The sequence below is a fragment of the Branchiostoma lanceolatum genome, chromosome 2 (genome assembly GCF_035083965.1).
Source record: "Branchiostoma lanceolatum isolate klBraLanc5 chromosome 2, klBraLanc5.hap2, whole genome shotgun sequence".
NCBI classification, from domain to species: Eukaryota; Metazoa; Chordata; class Leptocardii; order Amphioxiformes; family Branchiostomatidae; genus Branchiostoma; species Branchiostoma lanceolatum.
In genome coordinates, this window is record NC_089723.1 from 25,285,148 (window position 1) to 25,304,694 (window position 19,547).

The 19,547-nt window shown below is 44.2% G+C and overlaps 1 protein-coding gene across 1 annotated transcript in view; it reads right to left on the reverse strand.

Moving 5' to 3' along the window:
- LOC136426951 (mucin-3B-like) overlaps positions 1-19,547 on the reverse strand; it is an 88,104-nt gene that overhangs the window by 25,781 nt on the left and 42,776 nt on the right. Inside the window, exons 61-87 of the mRNA XM_066415669.1 lie at positions 17,541-18,609; positions 17,084-17,307; positions 16,748-16,970; positions 16,001-16,366; positions 14,901-15,515; positions 14,601-14,664; positions 14,284-14,443; positions 12,809-13,712; positions 12,427-12,651; positions 11,960-12,183; positions 10,977-11,715; positions 10,371-10,594; positions 9,553-10,234; positions 9,103-9,390; positions 8,559-8,782; positions 8,069-8,294; positions 7,456-7,845; positions 6,794-7,039; positions 6,373-6,596; positions 5,365-6,193; positions 4,700-5,077; positions 4,232-4,455; positions 3,234-4,128; positions 2,713-2,776; positions 2,220-2,379; positions 531-1,869; positions 142-365 (exon numbers count right to left, since the gene is read on the reverse strand). Of these exons, the coding sequence (XP_066271766.1) occupies positions 142-365; positions 531-1,869; positions 2,220-2,379; positions 2,713-2,776; positions 3,234-4,128; positions 4,232-4,455; positions 4,700-5,077; positions 5,365-6,193; positions 6,373-6,596; positions 6,794-7,039; positions 7,456-7,845; positions 8,069-8,294; positions 8,559-8,782; positions 9,103-9,390; positions 9,553-10,234; positions 10,371-10,594; positions 10,977-11,715; positions 11,960-12,183; positions 12,427-12,651; positions 12,809-13,712; positions 14,284-14,443; positions 14,601-14,664; positions 14,901-15,515; positions 16,001-16,366; positions 16,748-16,970; positions 17,084-17,307; positions 17,541-18,609 (11,430 nt within the window). The remainder of the gene's footprint in view (positions 1-141; positions 366-530; positions 1,870-2,219; positions 2,380-2,712; positions 2,777-3,233; positions 4,129-4,231; positions 4,456-4,699; positions 5,078-5,364; positions 6,194-6,372; positions 6,597-6,793; positions 7,040-7,455; positions 7,846-8,068; positions 8,295-8,558; positions 8,783-9,102; positions 9,391-9,552; positions 10,235-10,370; positions 10,595-10,976; positions 11,716-11,959; positions 12,184-12,426; positions 12,652-12,808; positions 13,713-14,283; positions 14,444-14,600; positions 14,665-14,900; positions 15,516-16,000; positions 16,367-16,747; positions 16,971-17,083; positions 17,308-17,540; positions 18,610-19,547) is intronic.

Sequence of the window (19,547 nt, forward strand, 5' to 3'; positions counted from 1 at the left end):
CCACCATGTGTTATTTCTAGTATTGAATATTCATTATATTTCAAAGGTGTACAGAACAGCAGCTAAAATGAATGATACTGTATCAACAATGATTTCTATGCATAGAATATCAAGGATGTAAAGAATTAAGGAGAAACATACTGGCACAATGACCCCTTCTTCTGTCCTGCAGTCGCATTCTGCCGGCTTGATACACCTGTCCCTGTCCATCCTCACATACCCAGCAGGGCAGGGTGGGCACTCCCCACATGTTGGTACACAGGCCTTAGCGTCTCCATATGCACACTGGGTGATCTTGGTCCGGTAACAGTGGCACACTTCATCACACTTAAAGGCACACCTGTAGACCTTCTCTGCACATTCAGCTGAAAAATGGAACTTTTGTTAAACCCTAAAATTTGGTTTACTTCCTGGACACAAGGCTCTAGTATAATCAACATTTTAAGATGACAACAGCCTTTGATTTTAAAAAACATGTCTTCAAATTATAGTAAAAAATTGTGTTTACAGACTACATCCAAGTGACTTACTTGTGGTCCAACTTTCTGGCTTAGTGGTCCATGTCTCAGGCTTGGTGGTGTATGTTTCAGGCTTTGTAGTCTGTGTCTCAGGCCTCGTGGTCCAAGTCTCAGGTACTGTAGTGTACTCCTCAGGACGTGTGGTAGTGCCAGGTGTTGTCACCTTTCTTGGTGTACGATAGGTAGATGTCCATGTCTCTGGCGTTGTTGTCTCTGTTTCAGGTCTTGTTGTCCATGTCTCAGGCTCAGTGGTCCAAGTCTCTGGTCTGGTGGTCCAGGTCTCAGGCCTGGTGGTCCATGTTTCAGGCTTGGTGGTCCATGTCTCAGGCTTGGTGGTCCATGTCTCAGGCTTGGTAGTCCATGTCTCTGGCCTTGTGGTCCATGTCTCAGGCTTGGTGGTCCATGTCTCAGGCTTGGTGGTCCATGTCTCAGGCTTGGTGGTCCATGTCTCAGGCTTGGTGGTCCAGGTTTCAGGCCTTGTGGTCCAAGTCTCAGGCTTGGTGGTCCATGTCTCAGGCTTGGTGGTCCATGTCTCAGGCTTGGTGGTCCATGTCTCAGGCTTGGTGGTCCAGGTTTCAGGCCTTGTGGTCCAAGTCTCAGGCTTGGTGGTCCATGTCTCAGGCTTGGTGGTCCATGTCTCAGGCTTGGTGGTCCAGGTCTCAGGCTTGGTGGTCCAAGTCTCAGGCCTTGTGGTCCATGTCTCAGGCTTGGTGGTCCATGTCTCAGGCTTGGTTGTCCATGTCTCAGGCTTGGTGGTCCATGTCTCAGGCTTGGTGGTCCAAGTCTCAGGCCTTGTGGTCCAAGTCTCAGGCCTTGTGGTCCAGGTCTCGGGCTTGGTGGTCCAGGTCTCAGGCCTTGTGGTCCAGGTCTCAGGCTTGGTGGTCCATGTCTCAGGCTTGGTGGTCCATGTCTCAGGCTTGGTGGTCCATGTCTCAGGCTTGGTGGTCCATGTCTCAGGCTTGGTGGTCCATGTCTCAGGCCTTGTGGTCCATGTCTCAGGCTTGGTGGTCCATGTCTCAGGCTTGGTGGTCCATGTCTCAGGCTTGGTGGTGTATGTTTCAGGCTTTGTAGTCTGTGTCTCAGGCCTCGTGGTCCAAGTCTCAGGTACTGTAGTGTACTCCTCAGAACGTGTGGTAGTGCCAGGTGTTGTCACCTTCCTTGGTGTACGATAGGTAGATGTCCATGTCTCTGGCGTTGTTGTCTCTGTTTCTTGTGTTGTAGTAGTTTGTGGTTTTGTGACAGTTGTGCTGACAACAACTGGTGTTGTTGTGGTGCAGAAATTCTGGCATTTAAGTTGGTTGTTGTAGCACTCACAGATGTGACAGGAGTCTATCTGTTTCTTTTCGCCAGCCTGAGAAAAGATATTAAACATGTTGCTGTTATTTTGAACAATATAAACCTATACACATAAGAATGAATGTTGCATCAGCCATTTCCTACTGACCTTGATTCATCCATTTGTTACATGCAGGATAGATTCTCTCAGAAGAAGTAATTGCTCATTATCATGTTACACTCGATCATCATCAGTCAATGATCTGGGTCAGGGTCTGCTGCTGCGCAACTTAATTGCTACACTTGACATACTTTACTAGTGCAGCCAAAAATTATCCTACTAGATATCGAGACTAGATATTTTCATACTATCTACTAACAATCCAAAGAACACAGTACACTGATGAAAGACTGCAGTCAACTTACAGGTATAACAGTTCCATCTGCTGTAACACATGGACATGTTGTTGGCTTCACACAGTGGTCCCTGTCCTTGCGGACATATCCAGGTGGGCATGCAGGGCATGGTCCACATGTTGGGACACATGAGCTCCTGTCACCATACACACACTGGGTGATCTTGAACCTGAAATGGAGATGAATTACATCTATTAGGTTTTTATTGTCATTGCCTTTGGTATTGCGAACAGTAGTAAGGCAATACTGACTGTGCACCAAAGCTAGGTGTTTCTGCTAATAATGCAGTCACAATAGTAAGGCACTTTTTTAATGCATTTTTGTCTTAAGCATAAGTCTACTCTCTAAGGCTCTCGTCAATCTAGGCTTTGCAAATAATCTTGTGAGCCTTCATTGCTATTCGCAACTTAACTACCAAGATATGCCAGTATCAGATCAATGATTGGTTTGTTTGTTTGTTTGTTTGTTTGTTTGTTTGTATTATATTGTATGACACACCTACCTGTAGCAATGGCAGGTCTCTTCACAACGGAATGCACAGCCATAGACCCTCTTCTTACACTGAGCTGTAGGAAAAGCATTTTAAGATTATCATTGATGATAGTGAATATAAGCTTAGCCTATCATTCACATTGTGTCAAGTACATGAAAGATCACTTAGCCAAGTAAAAGCATCCTTGGTTTTAAGTTAGTGGTAAGTGACCTTGCCTTTGGAGTACAAGCCCAAGCTGTTGTCCATCACATAACTTGCATCTAATTGAAAACATTAATTTTGCAGTCCATAGGACTGAACATTATCAAGCCATTATTTGTAATTCATTGAAGCTGTCAAATGAACTACATGAAGAGGACTTTCCCTGTACATTGAACGTGTAAACATGATAAACATTTACTACGCGTTGTATGTTTTTCTTGTCAAGACGAGTAGAAGGTTAGCTTTTTAGTTCTACGATAAACTGAATCTAGATGCATTTCAATTTCCTTTCTCCACTTTTAAGTAGTATCAGGTCAGATGCAACTTACTTGTCATTTCTGTTGTAAACCATGGCCTTGTTGTCTCAGGGACTGTAGACCACTCTGGCTCTGTGGTCTCTGGGTAGGTCTTCTCTGGCTCAGTAACCTCAGGCTTGGTGGTCTCAGGGTAGGTCTTCTCTGGCTCAGTAACCTCCGGCCTGGTGGTCTCTGGGTACGTCTTCTCTGGCTCAGTAACCTCAGGCTTGGTGGTCTCAGGGTAGGTCTTCTCTGGCTCAGTAACCTCTGGCCTGGTGGTCTCTGGGTAGGTCTTCTCTGGCTCAGTAACCTCTGGCCTGGTGGTCTCTGGGTAGGTCTTCTCTGGCTCAGTAACCTCTGGCCTGGTTGTCTCTGGGTAGGTCTTCTCTGGCTCAGTAGCCTCTGGCCTGGTGGTCTCTGGGTAGGTGTTCTCTGGCTCAGTAACCTCTGGCCTGGTTGTAGAAGATGGTGTTGTCACCTTCCTTGGTGTCTTGTACGTTGTTGTTAAGACTGTAGTATAGGTTTCTGGCCGGGTGGTCTCTGGTTCAGTAGCCTCTGGCCTGGTGGTCTCTGGGTAGGTCTTCTCTGGCACGGTAACCTCAGGCTTAGTTGTCTCAGGGTAGGTCTTCTCTGGCCCAGTAACCTCAGGCTTGGTGGTCTCTGGATAGGTCTTCTCTGGCTCAGTCACCTCTGGCCTGGTGGTCTCAGGGTAGGTCTTCTCAGGCTCAGTAACTTCTGGACGTGTGGTTTCAGTCACAGTCGGAGTTGTTACCTTTCTTGTAGGCTTGGTTGTCTCACCTGTTGTAACAGCTCTAGAAGTTTCTGTTGATATCGTTGTGGCAGATGTTGTGCACAAGTTTGAGCAAGTGAGCTTGTTCTGGTAGCATGTACACATCTTACACTGGCTGACCTTTACTGTTGTTCCAGCCTGGAAATAAATGATATTGATAATAGTGAGAAATAGATTTTACATGGTAAGAAAAATTGAGGTGAGTAATGCTTAATGCTTGTAAGCAAAAAGGGAAACGTACTGGTACAGTGATTCCTTCATCTGTGATGCAGTCACATTGCGTTGGCTTCACGCATGTGTAGAGATCCTTCCTGATGTAGCCTGGTGGGCATGTTGGACACTCACCGCATGTTGGCACACATGCATTAGGATCATTTCTCTCACACTGAGTGATCTTATGGCGGTAACAATGACAGGTCTCACGGCACTTGAAGGAGCATCCATAAACCCTCTTAACGCATTCAGCTGGAATAAGAAGGAAAAATCAGCATACTAAATAAAGCTTCCAATATCTAGTTTGAAGTTACCTGACTATCATTATAAGTTGAACATAATTCATCAGTGCTCAAATGGTAAGCATGACATTGTATGTTCAGGCCTTTATTTCAAGATACATGTTTGTAATTTTTGTGGTAAACTGCATGTTACTGCAAGCCACAGATGAGGTTAGCCATGCAGTAGTGTTCTCTGCAATTTTGGGATGACTTACTTGTGACAGTAGTATAGGTAGGTCTTGTTGTTAGCTCAGGATAGGTCCTCTCTGGCTCAGTAACCTCTGGCATGGTGGTCTCAGGGTAGGTCTTCTCTGGCTCAGTAACCTCTGGCTTGGTGGTCTCTGGGTAGGTCTTTTCTGGCTCTGTAACCTCTGGCTTTGTGGTCTCAGGGTAGGTCTTCTCTGGCTCAGTAACCTCTGGCCTGGTGGTCTCAGGGTAGGTCTTCTCTGGCTCAGTAACCTCAGGTCTTGTGGTCTCAGGGTAGGTCTTCTCTGGCTCAGTAACCTCTGGCCTGGTGGTCTCTGGGTAGGTGTTTTCTGGCTCAGTAACCTCTGGCCTGGTGGTTTGCACCTGAGTTGTGCCTGTTGTTGTTCCTGGATTGTACAAATGTCTTCAAATACAATTCTTTCCCTTCCTTTTTTTAAACAAATAAGATGTCATTTCATCACCTGTGATCAAGACAGTAACTTCTTTGCACATTTGGGCCCTGGCTAGATTTTTACTGCTACATTCCTGATAAAAAAAGTTATAGAAACATTAGGATAATGATATGCATCATCCGTACTTGCATATTCTAGCATTGCTTTATGAATAAATCAAGCACAGAGGGACTGATCCATCAGAAAATTAAGCAAAAAAGAAATTCATTGTGTTTTCTTACCTGGTGTTGTAACCTTACGAGGTGTGCGATATGTGGTTGTCTCAGGGTAGGTTTGCTCAGGAGTTGTGCCCTCTGGCCTGGTGGTCATCTCTGGCTCAGTAACCTCTGGCCTGGTGGTCTCTGGGTAGGTCTTCTCTGGCTCAGTAACCTCTGGCTTGGTGGTCTCAGGGTAGGTCTTCTCTGGCTCAGTAACCTCTGGCCTGGTGGTCTCTGGGTAAGTCTTCTCTGGCTGAGTAACCTCAGGCCGTGTGGTCTCAGGATAGGTCTTCTCTGGCTCAGTAACCTCTGGCCTGGTGGTCTCTGGGTAGGTCTTCTCTGGCTCAGTAACCTCTGGCCTGGTGGTCTCAGAGTAGGTCCTCTCTGGTTCAGTAACCTCTGGCTTGGTGGTCTCAGGGTAGGTCTTCTCTGGCTCAGTAACCTCTGGCTTGGTGGTCTCTGGGTAGGTCTTCTCTGGCTCAGTAACCTCAGGTCTTGTGGTCTCAGGATAGGTCTTCTCTGGTTCAGTAACTTCTGGCCTGGTGGTCTCGGGGTAGGTCCTCTCTGGCTCAGTAACCTCTGGCTTGGTGGTCTCTGGGTAGGTCTTCTCTGGCTCAGTAACCTCTGGCTTGGTTGTTGTACCCTCTGTCGTTACCTTGCGTGTTGGCTTTGTCGTCTCAAGTTGTGTCTTCTCTGGTGTTGTTGTAGCTGTTGGCCTAGTTGTTACTGGCGTGGAGGCTGTCACCACTGTTGTTGTCTTCATTATGGTAGTAGTACACATATTCATGCATACCAACCTATTGTTGTAGCATGTACACTTGGTGCATTGATCTATCAGTTTCGTGGTGCCCGCCTGTAAAAGATCAAATAGCACCTGTTAGATAAAAATATGTATCATGGTTGTGTATCAGAATTTTTTTTAAATAGACCCACTCTGGTATTGACAGAACTTGAACAGATAAATTTCGACTTTATCAACCTTGAAATACATGTGTATCCAACCCAAATATCTAGTATGCAAGCTAAACTTACAGGCACAATGACTCCTTCAGCAGTGACGCAGTCACAATCTGTTGGTTTGACACATTTGTACAGATCTTTCCTGATGTAGCCTTTAGGACATGTTGGACACTCGCCACATGTTGGCACGCAAGCTTTAGGATCGTTCATGTTGCACTGTGTAATCTTGTGACGGTAGCAGTGGCAGGTCTCCTCACATTTGAATGAGCAGCCATACACCTTCTTCCGACACTCAGCTGGACAAAATACACGAAAGTTCTTAATACATGAACAGAGTCTGACATAAATCCATAAAATGACAGTCATAACTTTTAACTAATTGTGCTAGATTGACAAATATGTAAAACTATATGATATTAGTCATCTACAACACCTAATATTTTCAGATTGCAGGAACTCTCATAAATATACTCCTAGTTTATAACATGCTCACTTGTGACAGATGTATATGTTGGTGTTGTAGTCCATTCAGGTTTGGTGGTCTCTGGATAGGTCCTCTCCGGCTCAGTAACCTCTGGCCTGGTGGTCTCAGGGTAGGTCCTCTCTGGCTCAGTAACCTCTGGCCTGGTGGTCTCAGGGTAGGTCTTCTCTGGCTCAGTCACCTCAGGCCTTGTGGTCTCAGGGTAGGTCTTCTCTGGCTCAGTCACCTCTGGCCTGGTTGTTGTCACCTGAGTTGTCCCTGCAATGTATTAATTGTCAAAACATAGCAGTTACAAATCAGTTCTGAATGGGTGACAGATAAATCTCTGTCATAAGAATACTTCTTCAAACCAAACATATCTTGATTATTTCTTTTTTTCTAAATTCTCTTCATGTACTTGTGTGAAATTGAAGAATCTTATTTTGGCATCTGTTTTATCTAATATCTATTATATGATAAATAATTGTTTCTTCTTAGGGCCCCCTATCTTTGTGTGTTAATAATTTTGGTGCAAGACAGTTACATATACTGTGTATGGGCAATTGCAGCATTTACAATGTATCAACAGTACTGCTTCTGTTTGGCCATACTGGTCCATGAGATTGATCCATGGGGAAATCAACCAAAATATTTTGAAGCTACAGGTAATTGAAAGAAATTACTAGCTTTCTTACCTGGTGTTGTAACCTTACGAGGTGTGCGATATGTGGTTGTCTCTGGATAGGTTTGCTCAGGAGTCGTGCCCTCTGGCCTGGTGGTCTTCTCTGGCTCAGTAACTTCTGGCCTGGTGGTCTCAGGATAGGTCTTCTCTGGCTCAGTAACCTCTGGCTTGGTGGTCTCAGGATAGGTCTTCTCTGGCTCAGTAACCTCAGGCCTTGTGGTCTCAGGGTAGGTCTTCTCTGGCTCAGTAACCTCTGGCCTTGTGGTCTCTGGGTAGGTCTTCTCTGGCTCAGTAACCTCTGGCTTGGTGATCTCTGGGTAGGTCTTCTCTGGCTCAGTCACCTCTGGCCTTGTAGTCTCTGGGTAGGTCTTCTCTGGTACAGTTGATGCTGTCACTGTTGTTACTGCAATTGAATGAAATTGTAGATCTAATCTATAATTCTATGAACCTAAAATGACAACGTAAATGAAAATGTATTATGACAAGTTGCAATGGCCTGATCACTTTTTATGCAATAGGTTTCAACATCATTGAAAAGACAAATTAGGAATTGTGCAAGGGAAAATTCAACACTCCTTTGAGGGTGATACTGTTGTCATCTCAAAAATTGAACAGTTAATCAGTACCTTCAGTAGTGACCTTCCTCTCTGGCTTAGTGGTAACCTCAGGATATGTTCTTGCTGGTGTTGTTGTGGACTTAACAGTTGTTGTTCTTGTTGCTGTTGTAGTCTCTGGGAGAGTACTGGTAACAGTGCTCACAGTTGTTGTAGTGGTGCATTTTTCTGTGCACACCAGCCTGTTGTTGTAGCATCTACACTCCTTGCACTCGTTGATCACCTTGACCTCACCAGCCTACAAAGTAACATTGCATCAGTTACTGTACCACTCTAGACAAGCCTGTGCTTTGGGAGAACTAGCTTTTGATTGCCATGATCAATAATGGCTAAGTAATTATCATCGAAATTTGATAGATGCCCAAATATTTCAGGTATGAGATGCTAAATATAATATATTGCAGTAGTTCTCTTTAGGGAAAACTGAGTTTAGGTAAATCAATAAATATATTACATAGACTTAATCAGATGCCTGAGCAAACAAAGGGAAATGACAACATACAGGGATGATGACACCCTCATCAGTAATGCAGTCACAGTTTGTTGGTTTTACGCATGTGTAGAGATCCTTCCTGATGTAGCCTTCAGGACAGGCTGGACACCTGCCACATGTGGGCACGCATGCATTAGGATCATTCCTGTCACATTGGGTGATCTTGTGACGGTAACAGTGGCAGGTCTCATGGCATTTGAAGGAGCAGCCATACACCTTCTTTACACACTCAGCTGAAAAGCAAAAGAGGCCACCGTGATACTTTTATCTTCTGTCTTAAGATTAAAACACAACCATGACTTGAAATTATTTTGGGAAATGATCAGCTTTTATTTACTAAAGTCTATAAACATACCAATTGCAGCAGGTAATCTTGTTAAAAATGTACACACAATCCTGTCCTTTACTACCAATCACCAAAGGAAATAGATTTTAAGATGCTGGCAAATTGATAAGTACCCGTAATCAAGTTTTATATCAGAATGCATGATAGTCAACCCATTACAGACATACCCATAACTTTATTCTATGTCAATTATTATAGAATACTAACTTGTGACAGATGTGTATGTTGGTGTTGTAGTCCATTGAGGCTTGGTGGTCATCTCTGGCTCAGTAACCTCTGGCCTGGTGGTCTCAGGGTAGGTCTTCTCTGGCTCAGTAACCTCTGGCCTGGTGGTCTCAGGGTAGGTCTTCTCTGGTTCAGTAACCTCTGGCCTGGTGGTCTCAGGGTAGGTCTTCTCTGGCTCAGTAACCTCTGGCCTGGTAGTTTCAGCGTAGGTCTTCTCTGGCTCAGTAACCTCAGGTTTGGTGGTAGTCACCTGGGTTGTTGTTGTTGTTCCTGTATTGCAACAATTTTTCAAGTCTTAGCAATTACAACGAATAAGTATGTAATAATTATCAAGACTACTGTTAGCATTTCAACATCATCTTGACAAACTCAATTCATATAGAAACTAGGCAAACAAAGACAGACTAGTTTAACAGGAAGAAGTTTTCTTGCCTGGTGTTGTAACCTTACGAGGTGTGCGATATGTCGTTGTCTCTGGATAGGTTTGCTCTGAGGTTGTGCCCTCTGGTCTAGTGGTCATCTCTGGCTCAGTAACCTCTGGCCTGGTGGTCTCAGGGTAGGTCTTCTCTGGCTCAGTAACCTCTGGCTTGGTGGTCTCAGGGTAGGTCTTCTCTGGCTCAGTAACCTCTGGCTTGGTGGTCTCAGGGTAGGTCTTCTCTGGCTCAGTAACCTCTGGCCTGGTGGTCTCAGGGTAGGTCTTCTCTGGCTCAGTAACCTCTGGCCTGGTGGTCTCAGGGTAGGTCTTCTCTGGTTCAGTAACCTCTGGCCTGGTGGTTTCTGGGTAGGTCTTCTCTGGCTCAGTAACCTCAGGCTTGGTTGTCTCTGGGTAGGTCTTCTCTGGTGTTGTTGTTGCAGTGCTAAACACTGTTGTCCAGTTTTCTGGAGTAGTTGTAGGTGTGGTGCCTGGAGTTGTAACCTTGCGCTCAGGCTTAGTAGTTTCCAGGATGGTCTTTTCAGGGGTTGTCGTTGTTACAGTTGTTGTGCCAACAGTTTTCTTTGTGCTTATACCAGTGGTGGTGGTAGTTTCTGAAGTTGTGCAATGGTTTGTGCATACTAACTTGTTGTTGTAGCAAGTGCACTCATTGCATTCGTCAACCTTCTTTACTGTGCCAGCCTGGAAAACAAAAAGCAGGAAATTTTCTCAATCAATTTGCCTTTTGTCTATCAAACTACTGGTCTTAAGTAAATGGGAATAGGTTAAAGAACCTTGAAAGTCAAAACACCAAGACCAAAAAGCCATTGGTACTTACAGGAACAACGACACCTCCAGCTGTGATACAGTCGCACTGTGTGGGCTTGATGCATGTGTACAGGTCCTTCCTGATATAACCTGGTGGGCAACGTGGGCATTCTCCACATGTCGGAACACAGGCACTAGGATCACCGTATGCACACTGGGTGATCTTGTACCTGTAGCAGTGGCAGGTCTCGTCACACTTGAAGGAGCAGCCGTACACCTTCTTTACACACTCAGCTGAAAAATAATCATACAATTACCATTTGTCCGAACGGATCTAGATAATCAACATTATGTTCATTGGTTATTTCTAGTCATTGATTACTGGATAGGTCCTGTGAAAAGCTATTCATAGCACAGAAACAGTAACAGTGAAAGATCGTAATGAACACAAAATATGTAACATTTGCCTTGTTTTTGTACATTGTGCTATCATATTAAAAATAGAAACCCATTCTGTAAGTTTGTGATATAATGAAGGTTGTTGTTTGTCATATATGGAGAGCAAAGAGGTATCAACCTTCCTTAAGCAATCATTTAAAATACTACAAACATACAATCATAACTGTGGTATGTTGTAAATAATTATCATTAGAATTCAATTCAAAATCTCACATACTTGTAACAGAAGTATAAGTTGGTCTTGTAGTAAGCTCAGGGAAGGTTCTCTCTGGTTCAGTTCCCTCTGGCTTAGTTGAAGTCACAGTTGTACCCTCAGTTGTAACCTTTCTTGTTGGCTTTGTGGTCCCAGGGTATGTCTTCTCTGGCTCAGTGTATGTCCCTGGTGTGGTAGTGTATGTCTCAGGCCTGGTGGTGTATGTCTCAGGCTTGGTGGTGTATGTCTCAGGCTTGGTGGTGTATGTCTCAGGCTTGGTGGTGTATGTCTCAGGACCAGTAGTATATGTCTCAGGACCAGTAGTGTAGGTCTCAGGCCTAGTGGTGTAGGTCTCAGGCCTGGTGGTGTATGTCTCAGGCCTAGTGGTGTAGGTCTCAGGCCTGGTGGTGTATGTCTCAGGCCTAGTGGTGTAGGTCTCAGGCCTGGTGGTGTATGTCTCAGGCCTAGTGGTGTAGGTCTCAGGCCTGGTGGTGTATGTCTCAGGCCTAGTGGTGTAGGTCTCAGGCCTGGTGGTGTAGGTCTCAGATGTGGTGGTGAAGGTCTCAGATGTGGTTCCTGGAGTTGTGACCTTCCTTGGTGTCTTGTATGTAGTAGTCTGTACTGTTGTTGTACCAGCAGAAGTGGTCTCTGGTGTTGCCGCAGTTGTGGTGATCTCGGGCTTTGTGCACATGTCGCGGCAAGTAAGGACATTGTTGTAGCACTCGCATACTCTGCACTCACCAATCTTCTTTGTTGTTCCAGCCTGTGGGGTGATCATAGAATTTTTTTCACTCTTTAAACTGGGGTGACTTTTTAATGGAAAATAAAAAACCATTTCTAGTCATTTCTGCAATCAGTATATGCAACTAACCATTACCTAATACTAAATTCAATAATGAGGCAGTGATAAACTAACAAGGTAGCCATGAAACTGTGTGCCAGAAATTGAGCACTTGTGACAGTCAATATGACATAGTACTGCTGAGTGAACAAGAGTTCCTCCCTACCGGAACAATAACACCATCCGCTGTGATACAAGGACAGTCTGTGGGCTTCAAACAGCGGTTCCTGTCCACACGAACATAGCCCTTGGGACAAGGTGGACACTCCCCACAGGTAGGAACACAGGACGACTCATCACCAAACACACACTGGGTGATCTTGAACCTGTAGCAGTGACAGGTCTCCTCACACTTGAAGGAGCAGCCATACACCTTCTTGGCACACTCAGCTGGAGTGAAGAGATAAAAGTAATATGAGCTGCTTGTAGTTGATGATGACTAAATCTCCATTGAATTAATCATTCAAACATACTGCAGATTTTAAGTGTTCATTGACTAGACTGTCTTGGTCTGGTGACTTAAATGCTTATTGGTCTATCCAAAATGTAGCTACATCCACACAGGCTGGTGATGTCACAAACATGTTAAAAAAGTCCATCTACCAAAAAAACCCACTAAAGATAGATACTCACTTGTCACTTCTGTTGTGAACCAAGACCTTGTTGTCTCTGGAATAGTAGAAGTCAACTCTGATGTGGTCTCAGGGTAGGTCCTCTCTGGCTCAGTAACCTCTGGCTTAGTGGTCTCAGGGTAGGTCTTCTCTGGCTCAGTAACCTCTGGCTTGGTGGTCTCTGGGTAAGTCTTCTCTGGCTCAGTAACCTCTGGCTTGGTGGTAGTCACCTGGGTTGTTGTTGTTCCTGTATTGTAACAATTTGGCAAGTCTTAGCAATTGCAAACAACTACTATACATATATCAATACTGTTTGCATTTCAACACGATCTTGACTAACACAATTCATAAAGAAACCAGGCAAACAAAGGCAGACAACCAGCAAATGGAAGAAGTTTTCTTGCCTGGTGTTGTAACCTTGCGAGGTGTGCGATAAGTGGTTGTTTCTGGATAGGTTTGCTCAGGAGTTGTGCCCTCTGGCCTGGTGGTCATCTCTGGCTCAGTAACCTCTGGCCTTGTGGTCTCAGGGTAGGTCTTCTCTGGCTCAGTAACCTCTGGTCTGGTGGTCTCAGGGTAGGTCTTCTCTGGCTCAGTAACCTCAGGCTTTGTTGTCTCAGGGTAGGTCTTCTCTGGCTCAGTAACCTCAGGCTTGGTTGTCTCAGGGTAGGTCTTCTCTGGCTCAGTAACCTCTGGCCTGGTGGTCTCAGGGTAGGTCTTCTCTGGCTCAGTAACCTCAGGCTTGGTTGTCTCAGGGTAGGTCTTCTCTGGCTCAGTAACCTCAGGCTTGGTGGTCTCAGGGTAGGTCTTTTCTGGCTCAGTAACCTCAGGCTTGGTGGTCTCAGGGTAGGTCTTCTCTGGTTCAGTAACCTCAGGCTTGGTGGTCTCAGGATAGGTCTTCTCTGGCTCAGTAACCTCTGGCTTTGTGGTCTCTGGGTAGGTCTTCTCTGGCTCAGTAACCTCTGGCCTTGTGGTCTCGGGATAGGTCTTCTCTGGCCTGGTGGTATATGTCTCTGACGTCGTTGTAGAAGAGGGGGTTGTCACCTTTCTGGGTGTTTTGTATGTTGTTGTATCAGACTCTGGCCTTGTGGTCTCTGGGTATGTCTTCTCTGGCTCAGTAACTTCAGGCCTGGTGGTCTCAGCTGTAGTTCCAGAGGTGGTTGTTGTTGTCACTTCAGGCTGGGTCGTAACAGCTACAGCAGTTGTACTTAAAACAACTGGGGTTGTGGTGGTGCAGAAGTTCTCACATCTCAGATTGTTGTTGTAACAGTCACAGATATGGCATTCATCAATCTGCTTCTTTTCTCCAGGCTAGTGAGACAGAAATTTTGGAACATTCTTATTCTCAATTGATGTTATGTAGAAATCCTACAAATTCTAAACCAGCAAAGTTACAGACAAAGGAGCTTCAAATGAGTTTTTCAGAGACACAATTAGGATTCTACAAACGATCAGTCTAACAGCAAAAATCAAGAAATCTAATATAAACTACTTTTTCGGAAGTTACAATTTCGTGTGGAATGCAAACTGATGAAAGGCAAACATGACAGGTGTCTTTTTCAAGATTTACCTGATTCTCTAGAATTACATAACCAGGTACAGGTGAAATAAAGATACCTTTGCATTAAGGAAAATACTGTAAACAGAAGCTTGATGTCTTAAAAAAATAAATGAGCTACACATTTCAGTTTGTCTGTAACAACATGTAACACAGCTCTTAGAAACATGGTGCATCATATATATCATTGCTGATTGTAGCTTTCCCTAGCAAAGAGAGAAGTTCTATCAAGAATTGTAACAGTTTTAGTTTTGTTTGGTAATAAGAACTAAGTATACATAAAAATGTTAGTATGTGATTAAGGGCAGATGAATGTCAACATACCGGAATGACAGTGCCATCAGCTGTAACACATGGGCATTCAGTTGGCTTCACACAGTGGTCACGATCCTTACGGATGTATCCCTTGGGACATGGTGGACATTCACCACATGTAGGTACACAGGTACTCCTGTCCCCATACATACACTGTGTGATCTTGAACCTAAAAGGTGACATTGGCATCAGAAGGTGGTATCACTGGCTGTTTCAGCTAAAATAAATACAATACTGTATACCACCAATAACTTTTAATCATAAATTCAAGGCATAAATAGGTCTTTTGTAGAGGAGAGTGGTGCATGTGTGTGGAAATTACAAACCTGTAGCAATGACAGGTTTCCTCGCATCGGAATGAGCAGCCATAGACCTTCTGGTCACATGCAGCTGTGGGGTAAAAGGATAAAATTCATAACACTGCCTTGAAGCATTGTACGTCAGTAGAAGCACTTTAACAGTAGTGGATTTCCAAGGATCATTTCTGATCTGCAGACCATCAACAGTATTGGTGCAACTGTAAATGAGTGATGTACCAACAATTTATCTATCATTATTGTAAAACTTCAAAAAAATTGTTTTGAGAAATAGCCATGGAACAACAAATAAATTATTATGTCACTCACTTGTAAGTTCAGTTGTATACCAAGGTTTGGTTGTCTCTGGAACAGTGGTCCACACAGGTTTAGTTGTCTCAGGGTAGGTGTTCTCTGGCTCAGTAACCTCTGGACGTGTAGTACTACCTGGAGTTGTGACCTTTCTTGTGGGCTTTGTTGTCTCAGGGTAGGTCTTCTCTGGCTCAGTAACCTCAGGCTTTGTGGTCTCAGGGTAGGTCTTCTCTGGCTCAGTAACCTCTGGCGTGGTGGTCTCAGGGTAGGTCTTCTCTGGCTCAGTAACCTCTGGCTTGGTGGTCTCAGGGTAGGTCTTCTCTGGCTGAGTAACCTCTGGCTTGGTGGTCTCAGGGTAGGTCTTCTCTGGCTCAGTAACCTCTGGCCTGGTGGTCTCAGGATAGGTCTTCTCTGGCTCAGTAACCTCTGGCCTGGTGGTCTCTGGACGTGTAGTAGCAGCTGTACCTGGAGTTGTGACCTTTCTTGTGGGCTTAGTTGTCTCAGGGTAGGTCTTCTCTGGCTCAGTAACCTCAGGCCTGGTGGTCTCAGGGTAGGTCTTCTCTGGCTCAGTAACCTCTGGCTTGGTGGTCTCAGGGTAGGTCTTCTCTGGAGTGGTTGCACTGGGAGTAGTTGCTGAAAAGGTAGAATTTATACAGTGAACATTGTGCACATCAAAGATACTAATCATGCAACATAACAACCATGATACTTAACGGTGGCCTTGATGAGAAAAACATACAATCCTTAATTTCAACAACATCTGACATGCGATGCATAAAATCTGGATTCCAAATAACATTTCTAATGTTGCAATGAGGACCAACATATCTGAAATTTGTCAGTTGTCAAATGCCACCTTCACACATTCTTTGAATTATTAGGTAACATGGTAAAACTTGAACAAAACATACTCCACCCCACACATTTCAAGATGAAGAGTACCTAGTTTACCAGCATGTGCTCCTATTTGACATTTATAATTGTGGATTATACTGTTTTTCTTGTCAACGTGATGATCAGATTATAGACCTCTCAGTCGTGGAAAAAGTAAGACAAATTAAAGTAAATCAGGGAAAGGCCCGATGTTTTAAATATGAAATTTAAACATTAATTCTTACTTTTGGAGCAGATGGCAACATTAGCATTGCAGCATAGCAGACGCACTTCATAGTTGTAACAGTATGGGCTGATTCCTCTCATCATCATCTGGAACTTGCTGGGACCAGTGGCATGAGTACAGACACAGCCGACCTCACAGTTAGCCACAACATTCTGGCCTGTCTTGGAGTAGTCGATATGTGTTCCCACAGTGCGGCATTGGATCCTGGTAATCTTACTGTTTGGCCTATCAATCTTAAAGCCATGGTTACGCAAGCTGGTGAAAGACTCATCGTCACCATTGACAGCTGGTGTTGGGTAGCAGGCATCCATCCAGCTGGTCCAGGAGCAGACCTCATGTTCCTCATAGCATCGTGTGGTAGGTACTAAGCATGAAGTTAAGTCAACAAAGTCATTACATCCAGGCTCAACAGCTCTTAATCTGTATGATCGTACAATACATGATTGTATGCTTGTCAGTAGCTCTCACTTAAAAATGACACTGAAAATGCCATATCACCCTGCATCAACAGCATCAGAAATTTCGCAATCCTATTTCATTCAAAAAGAGAATAATTATGGTTCTAATTATCCTTAAGACTGAGAGGGTCAATACACAAATTGTTATGTATCAGACGAGTGCACGTCTTAACAGCAATTTGAAATATCCAAAGTGGCATCTTGGATGATAGGGTGTGTCAAAATGTATTCCTGGGTAGTATACTTTCTGTCATCATAGAAAGATAACATCATAAGTTAATATGTACCTTCTGTTGTCACTGTTGACGGTGTTAGAGTTGTAACTGTAACTGGTGTTGTAACTGGTGTTGTGACCTTTCTGGGTGTCTTGTATCCAGTGGTGATTGCCCGACTCGTTGTTGTTGCTGTTGCCTCTGTTGTTGCCGATGTTGTGCACATGTTAGAACATGTCAATGTGTTCTGGTAACATGTGCATACCTGACACTGCCCAACTTTAATTGTCTTGCCAGCCTGAAAGTTGCAATAAAGACAAGGAGACAAGGGGTTCATTCCTGTACCTGAAAAGCATTTCACTCAACAGATAAAGTGTTCAGTTTAATCCATACATCATCACAGTAACTCACCGGCACAACAATGTTTCCATCTGTGATACAGTCACACTCTGTAGGCTTGACACAGTGATACTGGTCCTTCCTGATGTAGCCTTTAGGACATGTAGGGCATTCTCCACATGTGGGCACACAGGCTTTAGGGTCGTTGCGCTGGCACTGTGTGATCTTGTACCTGTAGCAGTGGCAGGTCTCCTCACACTTGAAGGAGCAACCATACACCTTCTTTGCACATTCAGCTGAAATAAAATATATGTTTTTAGATGTTGATGTTGATTCTAATACATACTATTAGACATACTTTGTTTAAGTAATGGTCAGTATAATGTATTCAGATAATACAAGCCATGTACATCCTTCTCCAACCTCCTGTTCTTCATAATTGGTCATAAACATTTAAACCTGCATCTCAGACAGAAGTATACAATTTTATGCTATATTTTCTTGGCAAAAAAAAAGGAATCTAACATACTTGTCACAGTAGTGTATGTTTCAGGCATTGTGGTAGTGACACCTGGTCTGGTTGTAAATGTCTCAGGCTTGGTGGTGTAGGTCTCTGGACCAGTTGTGTACGTCTCTGGCTTGGTGGTGTATGTCTCAGGCCTGGTGGTATAGCTCTCAGGACCAGTTGTGTAGGTCTCAGGCTTGGTGGTGTATGTCTCAGGCTTGGTGGTGTATGTCTCAGGCTTTGTAGTATAGCTCTCAGGGCGAGTAGTTGTACCAGGAGTTGTAACCTTTCTTGGTGTCTTGTAAGTTGTCGTAACCACAGTTGTGTATGTTTCAGGCTTAGTGGTGTATGTCTCAGGCCTGGTGGTGTATGTCTCAGGCCTGGTGGTGTATGTCTCAGGCCCAGTAGTGTACGTCTCAGGCCTGGTGGTGTAGGTCTCAGGCTTGGTTGTGTATGTCTCAGGCTTGGTGGTGTAGGTCTCAGGCCTGGTGGTGTATGTCTCAGGCTTGGTTGTGTATGTCTCAGGCTTGGTTGTGTATGTCTCAGGCTTGGTGGTGTAGGTCTCAGGCCTGGTGGTGTATGTCTCAGGACCAGTAGTGTACGTCTCAGGCCTGGTGGTGTAGGTCTCAGGCTTGGTGGTGTAAGTCTCAGGCCTGGTGGTGTAAGTCTCAGGCTTGGTGGTGTATGTCTCAGGCTTGGTGGTGTAGGTCTCAGGCCTGGTGGTGTATGTCTCAGGCCTGGTGGTGTATGTCTCAGGCCCAGTGGTCCATGTCTCAGGCCTGGTGGTCCATGTCTCTGGAGTTGTCGTGGACAAGGGAGTTGTAACCTTCCTTGGCGTTTTGTAAGTTGTTGTATCAGTCTCGGGCCTGGTAGTGAAGGTCTCAGGCTTGGTGGTGTATGTCTCTGGCTTGGTGGTGTATGTTTCTGACGTAGTTGTAACTGTAGGAGTAGTAACCTTTGTTGTTTTGTAGCCAGTTGTTTCAACCATTGTTGAGGTTGTTATACTTGATGTTGAGCAGAAGTTGGAACAGACAAGCTTGTTATTGTAGCACCTGCACATTGTACAGTCATCAATCTTCTTTGTCTCTCCTGCCTGTATAAATAAATCAGTGATGTTATACAAAATGTTGCAAGTAAGAAATATTGAGTGACCATTTTCAATCAAGTCATATTCAATGTAGGATAACCCAAACATCCAAGATGGGATGAGCTTAAGTTAAGAATGTGATTCTTTGTCAAATTTGGTATGTAATGCATCAAATTATGCTCACAGTTTTGCACCTTTGAGAAAGACATTTAAGATATTTACAGGGAAACACTTAATACTTGTGTCTGATTTCATACATGTACTTTACAAAATGTGTTCTTTCTCATGGGTTCTTTGTTCCTTATGCACCATCAATATTAATGTAGAACATTGTGATCTTCATCAAAGTTTGCTCCTAGCACAAGCAGAAACACATTCATTTATATTCGACATAGTGGTATTACTATTTCTACGGCATCCAGCTAACGTCCTGATGAATAATGTACAAACTGCCATGATGGTGGGGGTTGACTTTGAGCAACGTTCTACCGACTCAACAAATGGAAGATGGCGATGTCAAAAACTCTCCGTCCTTTACTGACACAGTCTGAGGGCTTTGTGGGAGAATCACATGTACACTACATGGTTGTTTGCTGGTTTATAAGACAAATGTCACATCCGCTTCCTGCTAAACAGAATTATTTACAAGAAAACTTATTAGAATCTCTTTTGCAAACCTGCGACTCTAAGTGTGATCAATCATCAAAAACGCCACTTTGTTGCTGCAACCTATGGCTACGGCACTACGGCCTTTTCCCGCCGCCATATTCATTACCCAGAATCCTACTATTCTGCAGACGACAAAGGTTTGTGAGGAACACTTTTTTGTCTAGTAAATGTTGTGTGTGATAGTGGACTGAGGGCGATATGTTCCTCAAAGTTTGCTCCTAGCACAAGCAGAAACACATTCATTTATATTCGACATAGTGGTATTACCATTTCTA